Source organism: Hoplias malabaricus, chromosome 2 (assembly GCF_029633855.1).
Source record: "Hoplias malabaricus isolate fHopMal1 chromosome 2, fHopMal1.hap1, whole genome shotgun sequence".
Taxonomy (NCBI): Eukaryota; Metazoa; Chordata; class Actinopteri; order Characiformes; family Erythrinidae; genus Hoplias; species Hoplias malabaricus.
In genome coordinates, this window is record NC_089801.1 from 52,887,210 (window position 1) to 52,905,645 (window position 18,436).

Sequence of the window (18,436 nt, forward strand, 5' to 3'; positions counted from 1 at the left end):
CCCGATAAGAAGGAGCAGCAGGCATAGCATTTGTCCTGAGGAGCACAGGGGTGGGTCTCAACACACAGACAGCAGCTGGCCTTCAGGGCCCAGCCTAAAGAGCAGTGTGTTACCCACATCAAGAAACAGTTTGTGATAGAGGTTGTTACAAAATATGGTCTTTTATTTCCCTAATCCTGTATTCAGATTTATTTCTGTCATGTCAGGCTTTTTCACAGTCTTGGAACAAATCAGTTACATCATAACATAACTATGTAACATTTCATCATATTACTAGCATTTGCTTATGAGTTATGTATAAGTCTAGTCTTATTACAGGGGGAGGCTGACGATGTCTTAGCAGTCTTGCCCAAGCATAGGGAGTAGTGTTCCTACCAGGTCTGCGAATCCAACCCAGTTTATTGTATGGAGGGTAGCTTTACAAAATACACCAGGAAATTTCAACTTAAAATTATAAACAAGAGGAAGGCATCATTTGCAGCAACCAGGAATCAAAATGGTGTCCCAGAAATGGGAGTCTTACATGATCCCACACAACTGCCACTCTCTGTGCCACCATTCTACATCATACTGACTTTAGAAACCAGAACCTGCACAGAAAACAAGACCTTACAGCAAATGTTCACCTTAGTTTGAGTGTTATTGTCAGTTTTTATTGCCTCAAAGGGAACGTCTGTGATTATGGGGAACTGCTGCTGCTCTCTCTGATTTTTTCATAGTAATGTTTGAGGATTTTTGAGCAAAAAACAACTGTTGTTTATACATGGCTGAAGTTTATAAATACTTGTCAGTGTTTATTCACTGTTCAAATTACCACATAAACTCGTTTGTAACATGAGTTGTTTAATTTTTATAAATTTCCGTCTGTGTTTACTTTCATGCAGTTAGCAGTTTTCCAAAGTTAGAGTCAGTTTCACCTTAAGTAACCTGAAACTGCAAAAATAAGTCAGTATTACCAATGGAGCAGGAAGAGAGCAATATCATCTCCATGCTTTTTAGTGTTTGGAGGTGTCTTCGGATGTTGTTTCTCTGTCGTAAACAGGGAGAGAGAAAGCTAGCATACTGCACTTTGTTTTATTACCCATTTACTGACTCTAAGGTTTCATAAACACATCAGACAAGTTTCTAGCATGCAAACAGGCTGGGGAGCTAGCTGGTGAAAAAATATCCTCTAAATTTTAATTGTGATTGAAATTATGAATGCCACCATTAATAAGATACAGACCAACGATAATTGGCTATAATTCCTTTCTAGCTTTCCTGTCCTAGACAGTGCTCTAGAATTTTTTGTTCCCTTTAAGCTTAATAACAACATTGAGGGAACCACTAACTATATTCCCTCTATCATCTGCTACCCATAACCCAGCATCATTTTTGAGCTTGAGAACCGATAGCTGTATACCACTTAATAATTTAATCAATACAAAAGGAGGCACATTTAGGAGATTTAACCCAGGACTCTTATTAGTACATACTGTCCCTGCCCAAACTGGGAATCAAGTCCTAGTCTGCCATGTGGAGGCAAAGTTAGCTACTATCCAATACCAACTGCTATCTATGGTCAAACCCAACACAGTCCATGATTTCTGGCAATTTTTTTTAACAGACAGAATCAAAGCCTTTAACCTGCAATGACAATATTCTTCCAATTTTGTATCTTGTTTAAAAGAAGACTAGGTTGTATTTATACCTTATAATTACAGCTTCAAAATCATACTGATGCTCCACTGACCTGTAATAGTAAGAACAGGGCCTGTCGTTGCTACCTTGCATTTAGCACTAGACAAAACCACCATATCTTACCTAGAGTTCATTTAACATTCAAGATGTTTTAATAAAAAAGAAGAAGAAGAAGAAGAAGAAGAATTATTATTATATTATTATAATAATTTATGTGAACTGTTTGTCAATTTGGAACCATCAGTGAGATCCTGAGAAGTGCAAGTTCAATCTCAGAACATGCTGCTCGCTGCCTATAACTGACCTTGTTCTTTCTGGGTGAGTTGGACATCCTTTCCTTACCTTTCATTTCCATACCAAAGTACAATTAAGCAGTGATATTTAATAAGCTACAAAATATTTTCTGTCTCCAGTCGTTTGTCTTGTGCACCATAACATTTATGCTAAAGGTAAATGTGAGACCCTCCATGCTGCCACAGTTCAGATTCTGATAAAAGTAACAAAGTCTTTGAGTCACATTCACTCTCTTTTCCAAACACAATACAGCTGTTAAAGGTCTTAAAAGTGGGATGGATTACAGTAGTTGTGGACTCACAGCTTGTCAACTGCAATGGTATTTAAATCCCCAGCCAGAGCTTCTGCACCTGTGCCTGAATGATGGACAGGCCAGTTGCTGCGACCCTGATGGCCACTCACAACACTGCCTTTGTCTCAGACCAGCTGAAGTGCTGACTTTACTTACACACAAACACGTTCTCACTTTCTCACATATTACTCCAGCTGACCAGGCAAGGCCAGACACGCTGTGTACCAACACACCCCACTAATACTGCCTTGTACACACGCTACACACAAGCCCACAGCATGACATTCCTTAAAAGCTTTCACTCCAAACAGATGTAGAGGGGCATCATGCCATGTGATCTCTGCCCACTTCCAACACATTAGCTCTGCAACCTAATACACACGTTCACCATAATAGTTAGGTTACTCGTTGACAGCAGCAGTAGCCCCATGTCATCAGAATGCATTAATATGTCCTCCACAGCCCAATGGCCGCTTGCAGACATAGACCATTTCAAAAGTTTGAATACTCCTGGTCAAAAAGGGGAAAAATAGAGCGCAATTAAATATGATTTAAATGATTTTCTTTCATTTGTTATTTATAATGTATCAGGGGAAAAAAATCTAAAAGGAGCCGTAAGGTTGGCACAAGCCACTTTTAAGACGGGCTTCCTAGACCCAGATTAAAATTATAATATTTTAATATTTATTATATTTATTTATTCATTTTCTGTAATGCCTTTATCCTGTCTGGGGTCAAGGTGGGTCCGGAGCCCACATGGAATCACTGGGTGTATGGCAGGAACACACACTGGACATGTCCATTGAAGGGTATCCTACACACATACTGTCACTCACACCTGTGAACAGCCAATCCAACTTTCATCATGCGTGTTTGAATTTGGGGAAACCGGGGGACCCAGAGGAAACCTATGCAGAAACAGGGAGAACACATCAAAATCCCCAAAGGAGCTGGGATGAGGCTCAAACCCCCGACACAGAGACCCTTGAACTGTGTGACAGTGACAAGTGTGCTACCATCCTGCTCTTAATCCATGTCCAGCAAACCAGATTTAACCAAAAGGTACATTTTGAAAATAAGAAACATGTATAAAAGTGTGTATATTACAGACCCCAATAATTACAAACATCAAAACGCATTGTGTGTAGTTTAATAAACAAGTTCATATACAAATACAGTTATTTTTATGTACTGGTGGCCAAAGAGGGTACATCTTGTGGAGATGTCGGTGTGACTTCTGGAGAAGTTGCTGTGGACAGTGTTTCATTAACTGTGGAGGGGTCTATCTCTACCTGTAAAACAAAAGCAGCCAATAAGAGAAGGAGAACACATCCATACATGGAAACACACATTAGTAAATTTAACAATATAATATGTCTTTAATGTCTTACTAATTTCTCTGCTCTCTTCCTCAGGTTCCTCCACACTGAATGGTGAGCCTGGGGGGGGGGTGGAAATCAAAATGAATTCTTGCTCCTTTTAGGGATGTATAATTCTGACAATGTGATCAGTAAATGAAAAAAAAAGCCTGAAAATATAACCTATTTGACCATACTAACATCTCCATTTTCTATACACTAAATAAAAATGAAATATTTCAAACAATCCTAATCTAACACTTCATCTACAAGTTAGTCTCAAACTCACATCCACACAGGACACATTGATACAGTTTGACAAAATACATCCGTACACCTCCGAGCATTAAAGCCCCCAAAAAATTATCAATACGGTTTGATAGACTGATAAAACCATAAGATCTCATGTTTCTTGTTTTTAATCAGTATTATTGTACATATAATATTATTTGCACACGTACATGCATCTTTATTACATATAGGGCCAGTTTCCTAAAATGTGATGCCAATGAGGAGTTACCATTAAATACTCTTTGGTTTAAGGTTAATTTGGTGTGTGGAATTTGGTTAGCTTCCCAGATGTAGATTAAGCCTAAACATAAATAAGCTTAAAATCGCAAAACAGCACTGGTATTGATAATTTAGTCCATGATTTGTCTAAATCCATAATAATGTTCCCATACTATAATTTGCATGTCACAGCTGCTATATGAATAATTAGTAGCTATATTTATTTTTTTTACACTATTTAAAGCATCTCAAAATGAAGCTATACTAGATTTGAAATACTTTATTTTGGAACATTAACATTCTTTATAACTAAGAAAAATGTTCTTATTAGTTCCCCATGTTTTCCTATGGTGTTAATATTTGGAGAAAGTTTTTTTTTTTAATGACAATACACACACTCTCTCTCCCTTAACGTACAAACACTCCGTGTGCTTAATAAGTATTACTATACCGTTAGGTTGACCGGCAGTGACAGTCCCTGGGCTCTGCGCTGCAAACCCCACTGTCCTTCTTTTACAGTATGCAGCGCAGTCACTTCATACTGAGAGCACAGACCTGTTCTGGCCACCAGGGGGCCGCCAGCCAGCAGCACGTGGTCGCCACACCTGCATCAATGAGACAGATCCATTAAGTCACATATATTTCAGTTTAGTCCTAATATGCGTGCTCAGTAAATCTTTTTACAAAGACATATTGAAGCCCTAATAAATACAGGTGGACCGTATGTATGTATGGAATTACCTGTATAATGACACTGTGCCATTGGGACTCTGAGAAGCCTTTTCCTTCACCTCCTCCTCTTTACATCTGTATTGGGACAAAAGGGTGTTAGTAAAATATTTTCAAACTAGAACAATATGTAAATGATATGGTTTAATGTGTTCTATCAATTATGAAAGGATCCTTACATAGCTTCCATTTTATTTACAACTGTTGTTTGAACTAGTCTTGGATCAGATTGGAGCACTACACTGATACAGCATATTAACTTAAATAAAGCTTGATTTTCAGGCTAATTATTTCTCAACAAAAAACATCTTCCAAAGCAGATATAGCACTGGAAATGAAGCCCTTGATTCAACCATCAAGGTAGGTACAGTTAGAAAAACAGACATAAACTAAAATACTGCATTACTATTATAAAGTGATTTTACACTGCATTCTAAACCAGTTATTTTTAGAATTTCACAAACAAATGTATAATTTCAGGCAAAATACTAGGGCTGAGGATTGAAATCTGAAGCTTTATTGGAGATGACTTGACAAAGAGTATTGACACATTCCATATCCTAAATACTTCAATAGTAGTTATTAGCATTAGCCCACCAATAAGAATGCTAGTTGTAGAATCCAGAGCGTCAGTGATTAAATATATCTCCTTACAACAATGAATTATTTTGTTTGTTGAACATTTATAGAGTACACAAATACGTAGGACATACTTATCCAATATGAAAAAAAAAGACCTAGCCTCACCAGACAAACACTACACATCCACAGATATGAAGATGCTTTAGACTGTGGATTAGGCAGGTCCTAAAATTCACTTACACATTCACCCAGGGGCAAGTTTTTGTGACTAAACGTGTTCCAGTCCTCACACCAGTGTTCCAACATCTAGTGAAAATCCATCACACCTTTACTTTTCTTTTCAGTAAAAGAATACCTGCTGTGTGAGAAGATCTCCAGGGCTACAGGGGCTGTCACTTCCAGAGGTTCCCAGGGTAAATCCTTATGAATGAGTTGGTGAGCTTCACGATTTAAAGAGCGCAGGTTCTCCTATAGAAACGTCAGTGACGGTTACAGTAAGCAAACAATAATTAAACAATGCATTTCCCTAAAAAGCTACATACATAAGAAGCAACATTTCTTTGCATTGTTGTTGGTTGTTATTAACGAAAGTAATGCATTTTATTTATCACACCTCTGTAGAAATTAGAACTGAAAAAACTGACCTCTGACGGGGTCCATGAATCCAACTGAGGGTCCAGCACCAAATCACAACAGAAAGCTCCTGCTGTCACTAAAGAAAAGCAAAATGGCCATAATACAAATATAGTTACTGATTCTTGTCCACTGGTCCTGATATGTTTTTTTTATCTAGTTTCACAACAAAGCAATCTTTATCACAGAGGTGTAAAGAATAGTCTATCAACCAAATAATCTGATAAATACGGTCAGAAGCAGACCATCAATATATGGTGGCGAGCAGGGGGAATGAATTTAAAATGAAATAAGGTTCAGTTACTACAACTTCAGCTACAAGACAGAATATTTGAGAAAAATACAATTTATCATTTTTTTAGAACACATGCAAACAGCCTTAAACAACTCTTTTTCTTTTCTTTTTTAATTCATGGCGCTGCAGGTAGTGTTGCTGTCACACAGCTTCAGGGTCCTGGGATTATGGTACCAAACCCTGCTCTGGGTTTCTGTGAGGAGTTTGGTGTGTTCTCCCTGTGGGTTTCCTTCCACTGTCCAAATAGAAACGTTGGTAGGTGGATTGTGGACTCAGAAGTGAGTGTGTGAGCGAAGAGTGTTTGTCACCCTGTGACGGAATGGTGCCCTCTACAGGGTGTATTCCTGCCTTGGGCCCAGTGATTCCGGATAGGCTCCAGACCGACCCACCATGACGCTGAACTGGATAAGTGGTTACAGACAATGAATGAATTCATGCTGTAATCACTCATATCCCTCTTGCTTTCTCCAAGGAACTAGCCAGACAGGGTAAACAAACTCAGTGAAGCCATTCCAGTAATAACTGGATTAGCTGCGCACATTGTCTACTGCTGCCTGTAAAAAAAACCCTCCATGGACATTATTATTCATTTTCATTAATTTATCAAAAATTGGTCACCGATCTGGACATTATCATCACTTGGCACACTTCTCCTCCATCTGATGATGCCTGGTGTAGAGGTTGGCTAGCAAACTGTACAGCAGAGGGCTAGATAGGCAGAGTATTCATTCATTGTCTGTAACTGCTTATCCAGTTCAGGGTCGCAGTGGGTCCAGAGCCTACCCGGAATCACTGAGTGCAAGGCAGGAGCCCTGGAGGAGGCACCAGTCCTTCACAAGGCGACACACACTCATGCCTATGGACACTTTTTGAGTCACCAATCCACCTACCAACGTGTGGTTTTGATTTTTTTTGGACTGTGGGAGGAAACCAGAGCACCTAAAGGAAACCCACGTGGACACGGGGAGAACACACTAATCTCCTCACAGACAGTCACCCGGAGCGGGACTTAAACCCACAAACTCCAGGTCCCTGGAGCTGTGTGACTGTGACACTACCTGCTGCGCCACCGTGCTGCCCCTCACAGTATAGCCAAAGGGAAATACAATATAGATTTTTACTTAAAAAATAAATAAATAAATAAATAAAAAAGTGATGTTACTGAGCCCATAGGGCTGACTTCCTAAACAAAAGCTAATACTAGACGGAATAAGAAATGCCAGACAGTGATACACCACTGGCACTGCAGTTCGGTCTATGTTCTCTAAATCCATGTTCAGGAATTGCTGTCATAGGTGTGGAAAGATCAAGCTATATTTTAGGATGTTTTATCATTTAATAGTGGTGGACTATGTGCATTAGTTCTGCAATGAGTTGCTCGCAAAATTAGTTAGCTGTTGGCAATGTCATTAGAGAATAGGTCTAAATCTTGTGATTTTATGTGCTATGATCTTTACAAAATTCATACATCCTGCTTAAAGCCAGGGTTTTCAACCTGTAAGGTGCAAGTACCCGTCTGAGGGACGTGGTGGAGGACAGTGTTAAATTTCAAACACTCAACAGATTATATATATATATATATATATAATACCAATTCCAAAAACAAAAATCTAGTTTCTGATTAGCAGCTGTTGAAAATGATGAAAATGCACGCAACCTACTTATCCCTCCCCTATTGGTGCTGCTGCCTGCAGCACATACAACTGTGCGCCTTTATCCAGCTCACAGTTTAAAAATTGTATCTTCTCAAACTTTATCTTTACTTTTAGACCTATTTTTAAAGATGTTGAAACAAGTGGAAATAATTAGGATTCCAAGCACGTCAGGAATGTTACACAAACAGTTTTCTCAATGATTTTTCTGTACGGGTCACTATAAAGAGGTACATGCTTTACAAATAACCCACAACAAAGTGTGTGTTGCGCATGCCACATGTCTTGAGCAGCAGTGGTAATGGCAAAGTGCCATTGAAGGGTACAGAACTATAGCTGGACAGTAGGTTACTGACGTGCAACAGCAGTAAGAGTGGCCGCACAAACAGGGTTCATCTGGGCTCAGACATTAATACCAAGAGTTTTGTAAATGAAACCCCACTTGATTTTTCAAACATGTATATTTTACTATATAACTGGAAAAATTGGTAAAAACAAAGGCATTTACTTAGTGTTAAATATTAAGAACTTTCTGAATGAGATTTGTTTTTTACATTTTAGAAAAAATATAGAAAATTAAATTAAAAAGTATTTTTGTTTTAAATACAAACTAGAAATTTTATCGAAATAATGGTCTGTTGCACATGCATTCAAATTTATTGTATACCTGGCACTTCAGGAATCTTCAGCAGCTCCACACTGTATTCCTCCTTAAAGGCATTGTCAAGGACTTGGCCTAACAAGGCTGCACAGGAGCGCCAGTAAGCCTGAAAACACAAAAACACACAGATACATTCTCAGTGATGTAACAGAATTGTGCCCATTGTGTCCAAAATGATGGCTTGACCTATATTCTCCTCTTCACAACACACCCGTCACTGACTTTTCACTTTCAGCTTCAAATAAACGGTGCCAAAACTACATTCAATTTCACAACACTTCACAACAATTTCATCACTCACCTGGTTGGCAAGCTGAGGGTTAGCATCTTTAAAAGTGAGCAGGGTGAGGGAGCAGGAGTCAAGGAGGGGACGATGTAAGTGCCACGGTTCTCCATCAACCAGAGCAAGAGCTGCACTACTCACATGCCACTCTGTCAGATCTGAGAGATGTGAACAGAAAGACAGCAAGTGAACTAATATATCAAAAAGTTTATTCAATACAGCAGAGATGCAACCAAACATCTCACATCGCTAAAGCAATATTACAGTGTCCTCTGTAGCCTAGGCTACTCAGAGACATTCAACATTTAAAGGAGCAATCTGTAGGATATTTACTGTACTTTGTCATAAAATGTCCAGGGTGTGTGATCATAGATTAAGGAAAAGCAGTCCTGCCTGTCACCCCGCCCTCTGCCCAATCATTTTATAGTCCACATTGTGGCCAGGTCTACAAAGAGTGTCTTAGAGCCACGAAATGACCAAGTGAATAGAGTTAATGTTATATTGTACCGGACACAAAAAGCCCCATTGCCCTTCTAAAAATTTCCATGACCAGAGAGACGGAGTAAAATGAGAGGAAATACAGGCCTTATGTTTAAAAATTGGAGGCAGTTTACAAGCAACAATACTACAGAATAGAGCCAGTGGCTATTTTTCTCCTGAACAGGTAACTGCAAATCATTCCTGAAAAAATTAAAAAGTATGGACGTATGGAATAAAAAGACTAAACACCATAGGTTGTGTATTTTATCAAAAGAAAGTGAGGCATAGCGACGTTTGAAAGGTGTCAGGACTGTGTTTTATATGGAGAAGGTGAATACAACCTGATTGAAAGGTGTACATACCATTGTTTGTTTGTTTTAAAGAAACTGAAGCAGGTTCTGTTGTGTGTGTGTTTTAAACAAATTAAGGAGTAAGAATTGTGTTTGAAAAGCCTTGCACATTCACCTATTTAAGGTGGAACTGAGAAATCACGCTTGGTAGTACACAGGACATATAAACGTTTCACTAGTAGTAGTTTTAGTGACATGATGTACACTGGTTTGTGTGTTTTCAATGGATAAAATGGGAACAACAAGTTTCGAAACGAGTTTTGTTTATAAACCTAGCTCTAGTTTTAGCTTTGCATAGCTGTTAATGTGGAAATGAGTATTCCGTAAGAAACAGGAGAATAACGCAAATAAGACTATTAAACTGACCCATTTATGGTGGAACCAAATGCTTGAATATGAAAAGAAGCAAGGATCTGCCTCCTAAAATGAAATTTAGGATTGAAGGGAAAATAATACCATCTAGTTTAAAATTTTAATGTGTTTTAGGCAGTATATTCTTGTAAATGTAGGGAAAATGGCTGCGACTCTTTATATGTTTGCCCTCCACTTATGTACGTAAATGTTTATTCACATCACATAAAATTGGTTTGTGTGATTTAAATGAATAAAGTTGAATAACTTTTGCTTCAAAAAGTTTCAAAAGCTATAGCTCTAGCTTCAGCCCTTAAGCTGGAACAGAGAATTCAAGAAGCTGGCAAATAACACCAATTAGACTCGTGTAAGGTGGAACGAAATGTTTGACTATGAAAATTGTGGATAAGATCTGCCTCCTAAACTCTTTATGTAATTGTCTTATTGGAAATTTATGATTTTATTCTGGCTTTTAATTTAATTGTTTCTTTTTCTGTAAAGCACTTTGAATTGCTTCTGTATGAAAGGTGCTCTATAAATAAACTTGCCTTGCTTAAACGTAATTTATGATGGTAAGTAACAACAGCCTTGTCTAGTCTAATATTTCAAGTGGATTTGGACAGTAAAGGCAGTAAATGCAGGGAAACTGTGGTCACATTTTCACTTCTTGCGTAGATAGATGTTTACTAAACTGTCTGTGTTTACTTTCATGCAGTTAGTGCTCTCCTGAATTTACAATGAGTTCCTACCTAAATAATCTGAACCAGCAAAAATAAGTCAATATTAGCCACCTATGGAATAAAGCAAAATTCTCATCCATTTTCAGGATTTTCAAAGTTTGAAGGTCTCTGCGATTTCTTCAGAGAAACAGGTAGCCTAGCATGTATGGGTGACTGACTGAGAAGTTTGTTGTGTTCTCCCCGTGTCCGTGTGGGTTTCCTCCGGGTGCTCCGGTTTCCTCCCACACACGTTGGCAGGTGGACTGGTGACTCAAATGTGTGAGAGCGAATGTGTCGCCCTGTGAAGGATTGACACCACCTCTGGGGTGTGTTCCTGCCTTGCGCCCATTGATTCCGGGCAGACTCCAGACCCACCGTGACCCTGAACTGGATAACTGGTTACAGACAATGAATGAATGAATGAATGAAAATAAACAGGTCAAAATTGAGATCTCATGGCAAATCCTGCCACAGTAATTGGGAGTCCATAATTAGCCTCTCCATGGGTGGGTGTGACATATCTCCCTCTACATCTTAAATAAAAACAGGCACTATAAACTTACTTTTAAACACTGATCAATAACAAAATTTTATTATAAACTGTCCAAATATTCCCAGCCTTCTGCAGTAACAAAAAGCAGAATATTTACTCACGTTTTGCACAGCTGTATGGAGTGGACAAGCCTTTGTTCATAATTAAAAGTGTTCCCTGCAGCCCAGGTCCCTGCATGGTCACTTCTATCTTCTCTATGCGTGGATAAAGTGACCGTTGACGTTCCTGCTCTTTGGTGAAGAGAGCATTTCGCCAGCTGCGCACCTCTGCAGCTGAAACCTGCTTCGCTGCCGCACTGGATACCAGACCTGCAGGACATCAATGTGGAGAATGTTTCAGGTGAAATTGTACTCAAATCTTACCACTAGCTTGGTTTTATCCATGGGTTGAACCTGTAGCAGAGTTTTGCCTGTGTGGACTTTGAACTTTGTGCTAATATTTTAAGACAATTTGAATGGAACAAAAATATTCTGTAATTTTTACAGTCTTGTTCTGTAGAAAAGCAAATCATCCTTGTTTAAATATAGTGTTGAATATAATGGAAACTATATAGAATTGGTTTAAATGTATTACTACAGCTCAGTTATCCGAACATGCCCAGTAAAGTTAAGGCTGTAACTGTAGCAAATGGAGAAAAATATCCCTATTGTTACCCTTGCTTTCAGAAGAAAAGTTGTGTAGACACCTGCTTCCACACTTTTGGCCATATATTTTATGGCCTTCCTACGGACCGCTGGCTTAAAAGGGGGTATTACTTAGGAATTGTGCATCAAAACAGTGTTATAAATGATTCTAATGTCAGCCACTTTAGATTAAATGATATACAATGGTAGTGACAGAAAGCAGGATCTGACTGGAGTCTACAACAAAGGTATAGAGGTTTTTGAGCCAATATCTCAGGCATCAGGCAGTGTACATACCCATATCGGTGTCTTATGATGTCTTGACAATTTGTCTGAAGCCAAGATGTCTCAAGAAGCCTTAAAGCCCTTCACTGGCTTCCAGTTAAATTCCGTATTGATTACAAAATTCTATTACTCACGTATAAATACTTACATGGTCTCGCCCCTGAATACTTGCAAGACCTCATCACACACTATTGAACCACCAAGATTACTCAGATCTCAGGGCGCCGGCCTCTTACTAGTACCCAGAATTCATAAGACTTCAGCAGGGGGGAAAGCCTTCTCCTACAAAGCCCCTCAGCTCTGGAACAATCTTCCAGCTAGTGTTCGGGACGCAGACACAGTCACTATGTTTAAGTCTAGGCTCAAAACACACTTGTTCAGTTTAGCCTTTGGCAACTAACCTCTGTCTAGTTTAAGGTTGTAATTTCAGGAACTCATGGACATGGGGAATCAGGGTAAACCTGGATGATGTGCTCACAATTTCTCTTGCTTGGAACGAAAGGATGTCTTTGCCTAAGCTCCTTCTGGTTTCCCTTCTCCCAGTCTGTTACAGTCAGATCCGTCACTACACTAAAGAAAATATTCACATGCTCTTATTCTCTGCTGCACTCAACTAAACTAACTGCTTCCCTTTACTGTTTTACTGTTTTCTGAGAAAATGGTGGCCCACTGATGGAAGATTGTTTGCTGGATTCTCCTGCGGCCCAGACCAGCTGCTCACCTATTATTATTATTATTATGTAGCATAATGACACTTCATTGGTGATCATTTAAAAAATTCAGTCTATAGTTTGATCAGAGGAGGATGGGTCCCCTTTGTGAGTCTTGGTTCCTCCCAAGGTTTCTTCCTCCAGCCTCGAGGGAGTTTTTCCTTGCCACTGTCGCATTCGGCTTGCTTGCATTGGGCTTTGATTTAAATGTTCTGTTTTGAAAATGTGAAGCTGCTTTGTGACAACGTCAGTTGTAAAAGGCGCTATACAAATAAATTTGATTGACTGATTGATAAAGGTGTATTAGGTGATTTAATTTCATTTTATAACTAGTACAAACTGCAAAATAGTCATTTTAGAAATAGCCTTAATTTTGTGTAATTTAGACTCATGACATCTGTGGGCTTGATACGACCCTTTAAAGAGGTATGGATAAAGATACGGGCTGTGTCCCAATTAGACAGATAATACTAATTGCAACTGGTTTTGAGTATGTAGTGTACTTTTGATATTAATTAATGTCAAAGCTGAGTATACTAAGAAATCCACAATGTATACTTAGCACCTGTAGAATTTTGAATGTGGTAGAGATTGACACTACTGTCCCATAATTCAACAGAAAAGGAGGTGCATCTCACTTCAGAAAAGCTCTGCCCAAATAGTTCTCTACACATTACATTGTGCACTTCACAGATTATAAAATTATTACTGCACACTAAAAAATGAGGGGTGTGAAGCTTATGTTGAATATGAATTGTTATATTACCTGATGCACAATTTTAGATCATAAACTATTATTTTATGACCTACACCAGGGGTGTCAAACTAAATTCATGGAGGGCCAGTGTGGATACAAATTTTCTTTCCAAACATGCAGAAGCGACACCTCATTCCACCTGTTTTAAAATCAATGGAGCTAATTAACATGTCACCAATTGTATCCACAATGGGCTGGTGTAGCTGCAGGTTTTCATTCCAACCAAACAGGAGCAAAACCTATTTAACTGTTTAGAGAAGGAGACTATTTGGTCAGACAAGCAGAATCAGGTGTGTGTCTGCTTAATTTGAATGAAAACCTGCAGCCACAGGTTCTTTGTGGATAAGATTGGTGACCCATGATCTTGATTTTCAGTAGTGGGGCTTCTGCTTGATTGAAACAAAAACCTGCACTCACAGTGGCTCTTTGTGGTTTGACACCCATGACCTATACTGTGCACTACGCAGTGTGGAAGGAGATATTAGAGTTTCATAAATGATAAATAAACGGTGACCAGTGAAGCCACTCTAGCTTGATATGACATGCGTTGTCATAGCAACAGTTCACGTCCTGTTAGTAAGAAACGGTGTAGTGGGTTAATATTTTGCGGACTTTCCTGACGAATTCATAATATTAAAAAACATATAGTATATCCTGTATAATACACTGTTGGGACTTTGTAGTGTTTATAAGGAGTCTTTCTGCAGTACAGGTTCTTTTTAGATGTGGTGTTAGTGTTTCGTGTGTTCATTGTTGTAAAGTGTTGTGTTGAAGTGAAGGTCAGAAGTGTCTCTAATTGAAATGTCTCATACTGCTGCTCTCAGGATTTAAAAACAACTTACGGCGCTGGAGCATTAGACAGACTCTCCCCCAGACCATGACGGACTCCTTTAGTCCCTCAGCTTTTAAACGGAAACACGATGTTACCACAAATGGACAACAACACCATTAAAACTGTTGTAACTCTCAGGATGCTGTTACCGCGGTTCCACACAGCGCCATGCTCCCCTTCACTGAACGAGCGCCGCAGTAAAATAACTCCGTGTTCGAACAATGTGTCAGTTCCGTTTTCCACATCAAACTGTGCCTCTAGTCTCTTTTTTACAAACCCTTAAATACATATTTTCCATTCTTAGTATTTATTTTTCCTCTGTACCCTAATTAAGTTGCATAAAGTCGTTATATGTAAATAATTTAATGAAAAGTGAAAGAAATACATTATTATGGAGCATTAGACGCAAAGTTTCGCCGCATCCCAAATCGCTCCTTAGTGCACTTCATCTGGACGGAAATTGCCCTTCGCGGTCAAATAATCATCAATGCACTAAATTGTGCAATTTGTGATAAATATAAAGCACAAAACCACCGCGAAAGTGACTGAGTGGAAAAGATTATGATGATGATGATGATGATGATAAAGAAAGAAAATTATAAATCTACACTATAGACCGCCAGTGTGGCTCCCACTCTGGACTTCTCAGACTTCAGCAACTATAGATCGATGTCACTCCTTTGTTTCCTCTCTAAAATTCTTGAATGTGCTGTCTAATCAACTGCCCCTCTTTCTCACCCAGAACCAGCTCCAGGACCCCAAACAGTCTGGCTTCAAAGTGGTGCGCTCAACCGAAACTGCCCTTGTAGCAGTTACTGAGAAGCTCCAGAACAGCCAAACAGATAGTTTCTGATTCTTCTGGACCTTTCTGCAGCCTTTGACACAGTCAACCACAAAATCCTTCTGTTGGTCCTCGACAACCTCAGAATCACTGGTTCGGCATGGGAATGGTTAGAGTATTATCTGGAAGATCACTCTTACCAGGTAACTTGGAACAGGCCTACTTCCGCTACATGCAGGCTCTTAACTGGTGTCCCTCAAGGCTCCGTGCAGGGTCCTTTCCTCTTTTCATTGTATACCCGTTCTCTTGTGATATAATTACCTCTCATGGTTTCTCTTACCACTGTTATGATGATGACACTAATTTGAGATCTCCTCAGTTGTTCCGTCTGGATATGCAAAGAGCCTTGGATTAATTCTGGATGGCCAGCTATTGTTTGCAACCCATATCACAAACCTGACTCGGTCATGAAAATTCCTACCGTACAACATCCGGTGGATCCAACCCTTTCTTTTTCAGGAGGCTGCCTAGGTGCTTGTCCAGTCTTTAGTCATTTCAAGACTTTAATGCAACTCACTCCTGGCTGGTCTTACTCAGTGGTCCATCAGGGCCCTTCAGCTGATCCAGAATGCAGCTGCATGGCTTGTCTTCAATCTTCCAAAGTTTACCCACTTCACTCCACTGCTGCGCTCTTATCACTGGCTTCCTGTAGCTGCCTGCATCAGGTTTAAAACTCGCAGGCTTGCTTACAAAGCCAAGAATGGACCAGCCCCTCCCTACCTCATGGCAATGGTCAAGAGTCAGACTGCACGTCTAACCCTTCGTGCATCAAGTACAGCTCGACTTGACCCGCCATCCCAAGTTACATGGAGGACTAGCATCAACACTCTTCTCAGTCTGGGCACCCAGATGGTGGAATGAACATCCACTGGCTGTCCAAACAGCAGACTCTCTTATGGTCTTCAAAATCAGACTGAAGACACATCTCTTTGTGGCCCGCTTAGTTGAGCACTAATCTAAGTGCTCACTGTAACAGACTGTTTTTGCACTTATACTGCACTTAACTCATTTTAAGGGATGAGCACTGACTAGATTGTATTGTGTATTATTACGTTTTGTTTTTTCTAGGTATCAGCACTGGTTTATGTTCTGACAAGCATCTGAGCTCAGATGGAATTTGGACCCTAATCTGTTTGTACTAGCAAAGATGCACATTGTCTGAACACCTAAGCACTTTTGTGAATCAATCTGCCAAATGCTTTAAATGTAAATTTAGCATTTAAATATAAATTAAAAGGTAGCATACTTGTTTATATCATCATCTTTTTTTTCATCTTATTTTCTGCTTAATAATGGTTGCTGTAGTTCATTTACATATTTGCTTTAATATAACAATTATATAGCAAGGTTGGAGGAAAAAACTCAAGCCTTGTGTAATTGATTGGCAAACCATTTTCTATATGGTTAGTTTCCATTATCCAGAAAAATCAATGAAGTGTTTTTTGTTTGTTTGTTTGTTTGTTTGTTTGTGTATGTACTAGATTTAAAACTAAAAAAGTAACATTTTAAAAGAGAAATGTTTTCTTGCTTGATGTAGGATTTCTGTTACTGAACTGTTCTGTGTCTTCATTAAAGTGTTTTTCACTTCATAATGCTGTTTTTAGTTGGTGAAAAGTTTGTAGCACCCAGACTACTAAGCAGACATACTGTTGTAATCTGTGTGGAAATCTCTGCATCAGAAGGAAAAAGGCATTGTCTGGATGGCAGCACGTTTCTCCAAAACTATATCACTCAGCATTTACTTTGCCTTTACAGGCGTGGGACTCACTGGACTCAGTTTTCTGTATTCTTTGAAACTTTTAATGATATTACCATTGATTATAATATCCTATCCTATCCTATTATTATTATTATTCTATTGTTTCACTATTTGCATGCACAGTCCTCCACAGAGTGGTTAAACCCTCTACATTTTTACTTGTAAAAGTCTCTGAGATGCTCTAATTAATCTAGTCATGTCACTGTCCTGTTGCTTATTATCCTCATTAGTTCCATTCTGTTTTATTTAAACTACATACATTATTGCAAAAAACAAAACAAAACAAAAAAAAACTTTGATCTATAACATAACGTTGATTTATAAACACAAATAAAATGAAAATAAAATGTCCACAATTGCTTTAAAAAAAAAGATTTTACTTATTTTTTCACAGGAATGTATTATGTGTAACTTGCATGATATTATCAAATTGCTTTGTAGTCCCTGAATGAGCCAGTTTATGCCAGAGTGAGTCACCAAAACCTGGGTGGCCATTTTAAAATAGTTTAATACAGTCTCTAATCTAGGCCACTAGGGGCCAGTCAAATAACAGTTTCATAATGCTAAATAGGCATTTGGCATGCAGTCATTACACACCCATTAAATTATTAATTCATTGTCTGTATCTGCTTATCCAGTTCAGGGTTGCGGTGGGTCTGGAGCATACCCGCAATCACTGGACACAAAGCATGAATACACCCTGGAGCTGGCGCCAGTCCTTCACAGGGATTCTACCAGAGGTGATTGCTCTAAGACTGCAAGGGAAGCTCAGCTTCCCCTAAAATGCCAAAAAATAAGTGATCAAATATATACTGTTGTGTGTACATGTCATTGAATAAATATGCACTACAACGCGCTCAACTTTTGTTCAGAATCAGCTTCTTATCACTGGTAAAGACGCTGCTTTAAACAGTGAGCTTCAATAGCGAGGCAGCGAAGTGCAGCGAAACGAGACGAGTGATTGGATAAATGCTGGGCTTTGTCCCGCCCATCGGACGCTCAGCGTCTCTGGGGGGTCTCTGGGGCAGTGGGCTGGCCTCGGCTTCCCCGGACGCTCAGCTTCTGCATGATGATTGGATGATCTGTCTGAGGCTGAATCCCTTTTTGATTGACAGCGAAATGAGCGAATCAGCGATCCTTTGGTGTAGAGATCCGTGGAAGCATTACATTTTCATTCTGTTCTGAGTTGAACCGGAGATTTTCTTAA

General features: G+C 39.2%; 1 protein-coding gene across 4 annotated transcripts; it reads right to left on the minus strand.

Moving 5' to 3' along the window:
- Positions 1–3,382: 3,382 nt before the first annotated feature.
- Positions 3,383–16,019, minus strand: mrpl39 (mitochondrial ribosomal protein L39). Of its 4 annotated transcripts, none has more exons than XM_066661128.1 (10): positions 15,892–16,019; positions 11,524–11,730; positions 8,988–9,127; positions 8,693–8,792; positions 6,090–6,157; positions 5,801–5,913; positions 4,876–4,941; positions 4,586–4,739; positions 3,658–3,705; positions 3,383–3,558 (listed from the first exon to the last, which is right to left on the minus strand). In XM_066661128.1, exons 1-10 carry the CDS (start codon positions 15,899–15,901, stop codon positions 3,451–3,453), a joined length of 1,014 nt encoding a protein of 337 aa, XP_066517225.1. In that variant the 5' UTR covers positions 15,902–16,019; the 3' UTR covers positions 3,383–3,450. The 4 variants fall into 4 exon arrangements, with proteins under 4 accessions (XP_066517225.1, XP_066517227.1, XP_066517226.1 ...); XM_066661130.1 differs by lacking the exon at positions 15,892–16,019 and adding an exon at positions 15,611–15,670 and having other exon boundaries at positions 3,384–3,558; XM_066661129.1 differs by lacking the exon at positions 15,892–16,019 and adding an exon at positions 15,368–15,543 and having other exon boundaries at positions 3,384–3,558.
- Between the last annotated feature and the right edge of the window lie 2,417 nt (positions 16,020–18,436).

Coding starts and splice junctions, on each gene's coding strand:
- mrpl39 (XM_066661127.1), bottom strand. CDS start 14,676: ATGGTCTGGGGGAGAGTCTGTCTAATGCTCCAGCGCC. Junction 5,914..6,089: donor ATTCATGGACCCCGTCAGAG/GTCAGTTTTTTC, acceptor ACGTTTCTATAG/GAGAACCTGCGCTCTTTAAA. Junction 4,740..4,875: donor GGCACAGTGTCATTATACAG/GTAATTCCATAC, acceptor TCATTGATGCAG/GTGTGGCGACCACGTGCTGC.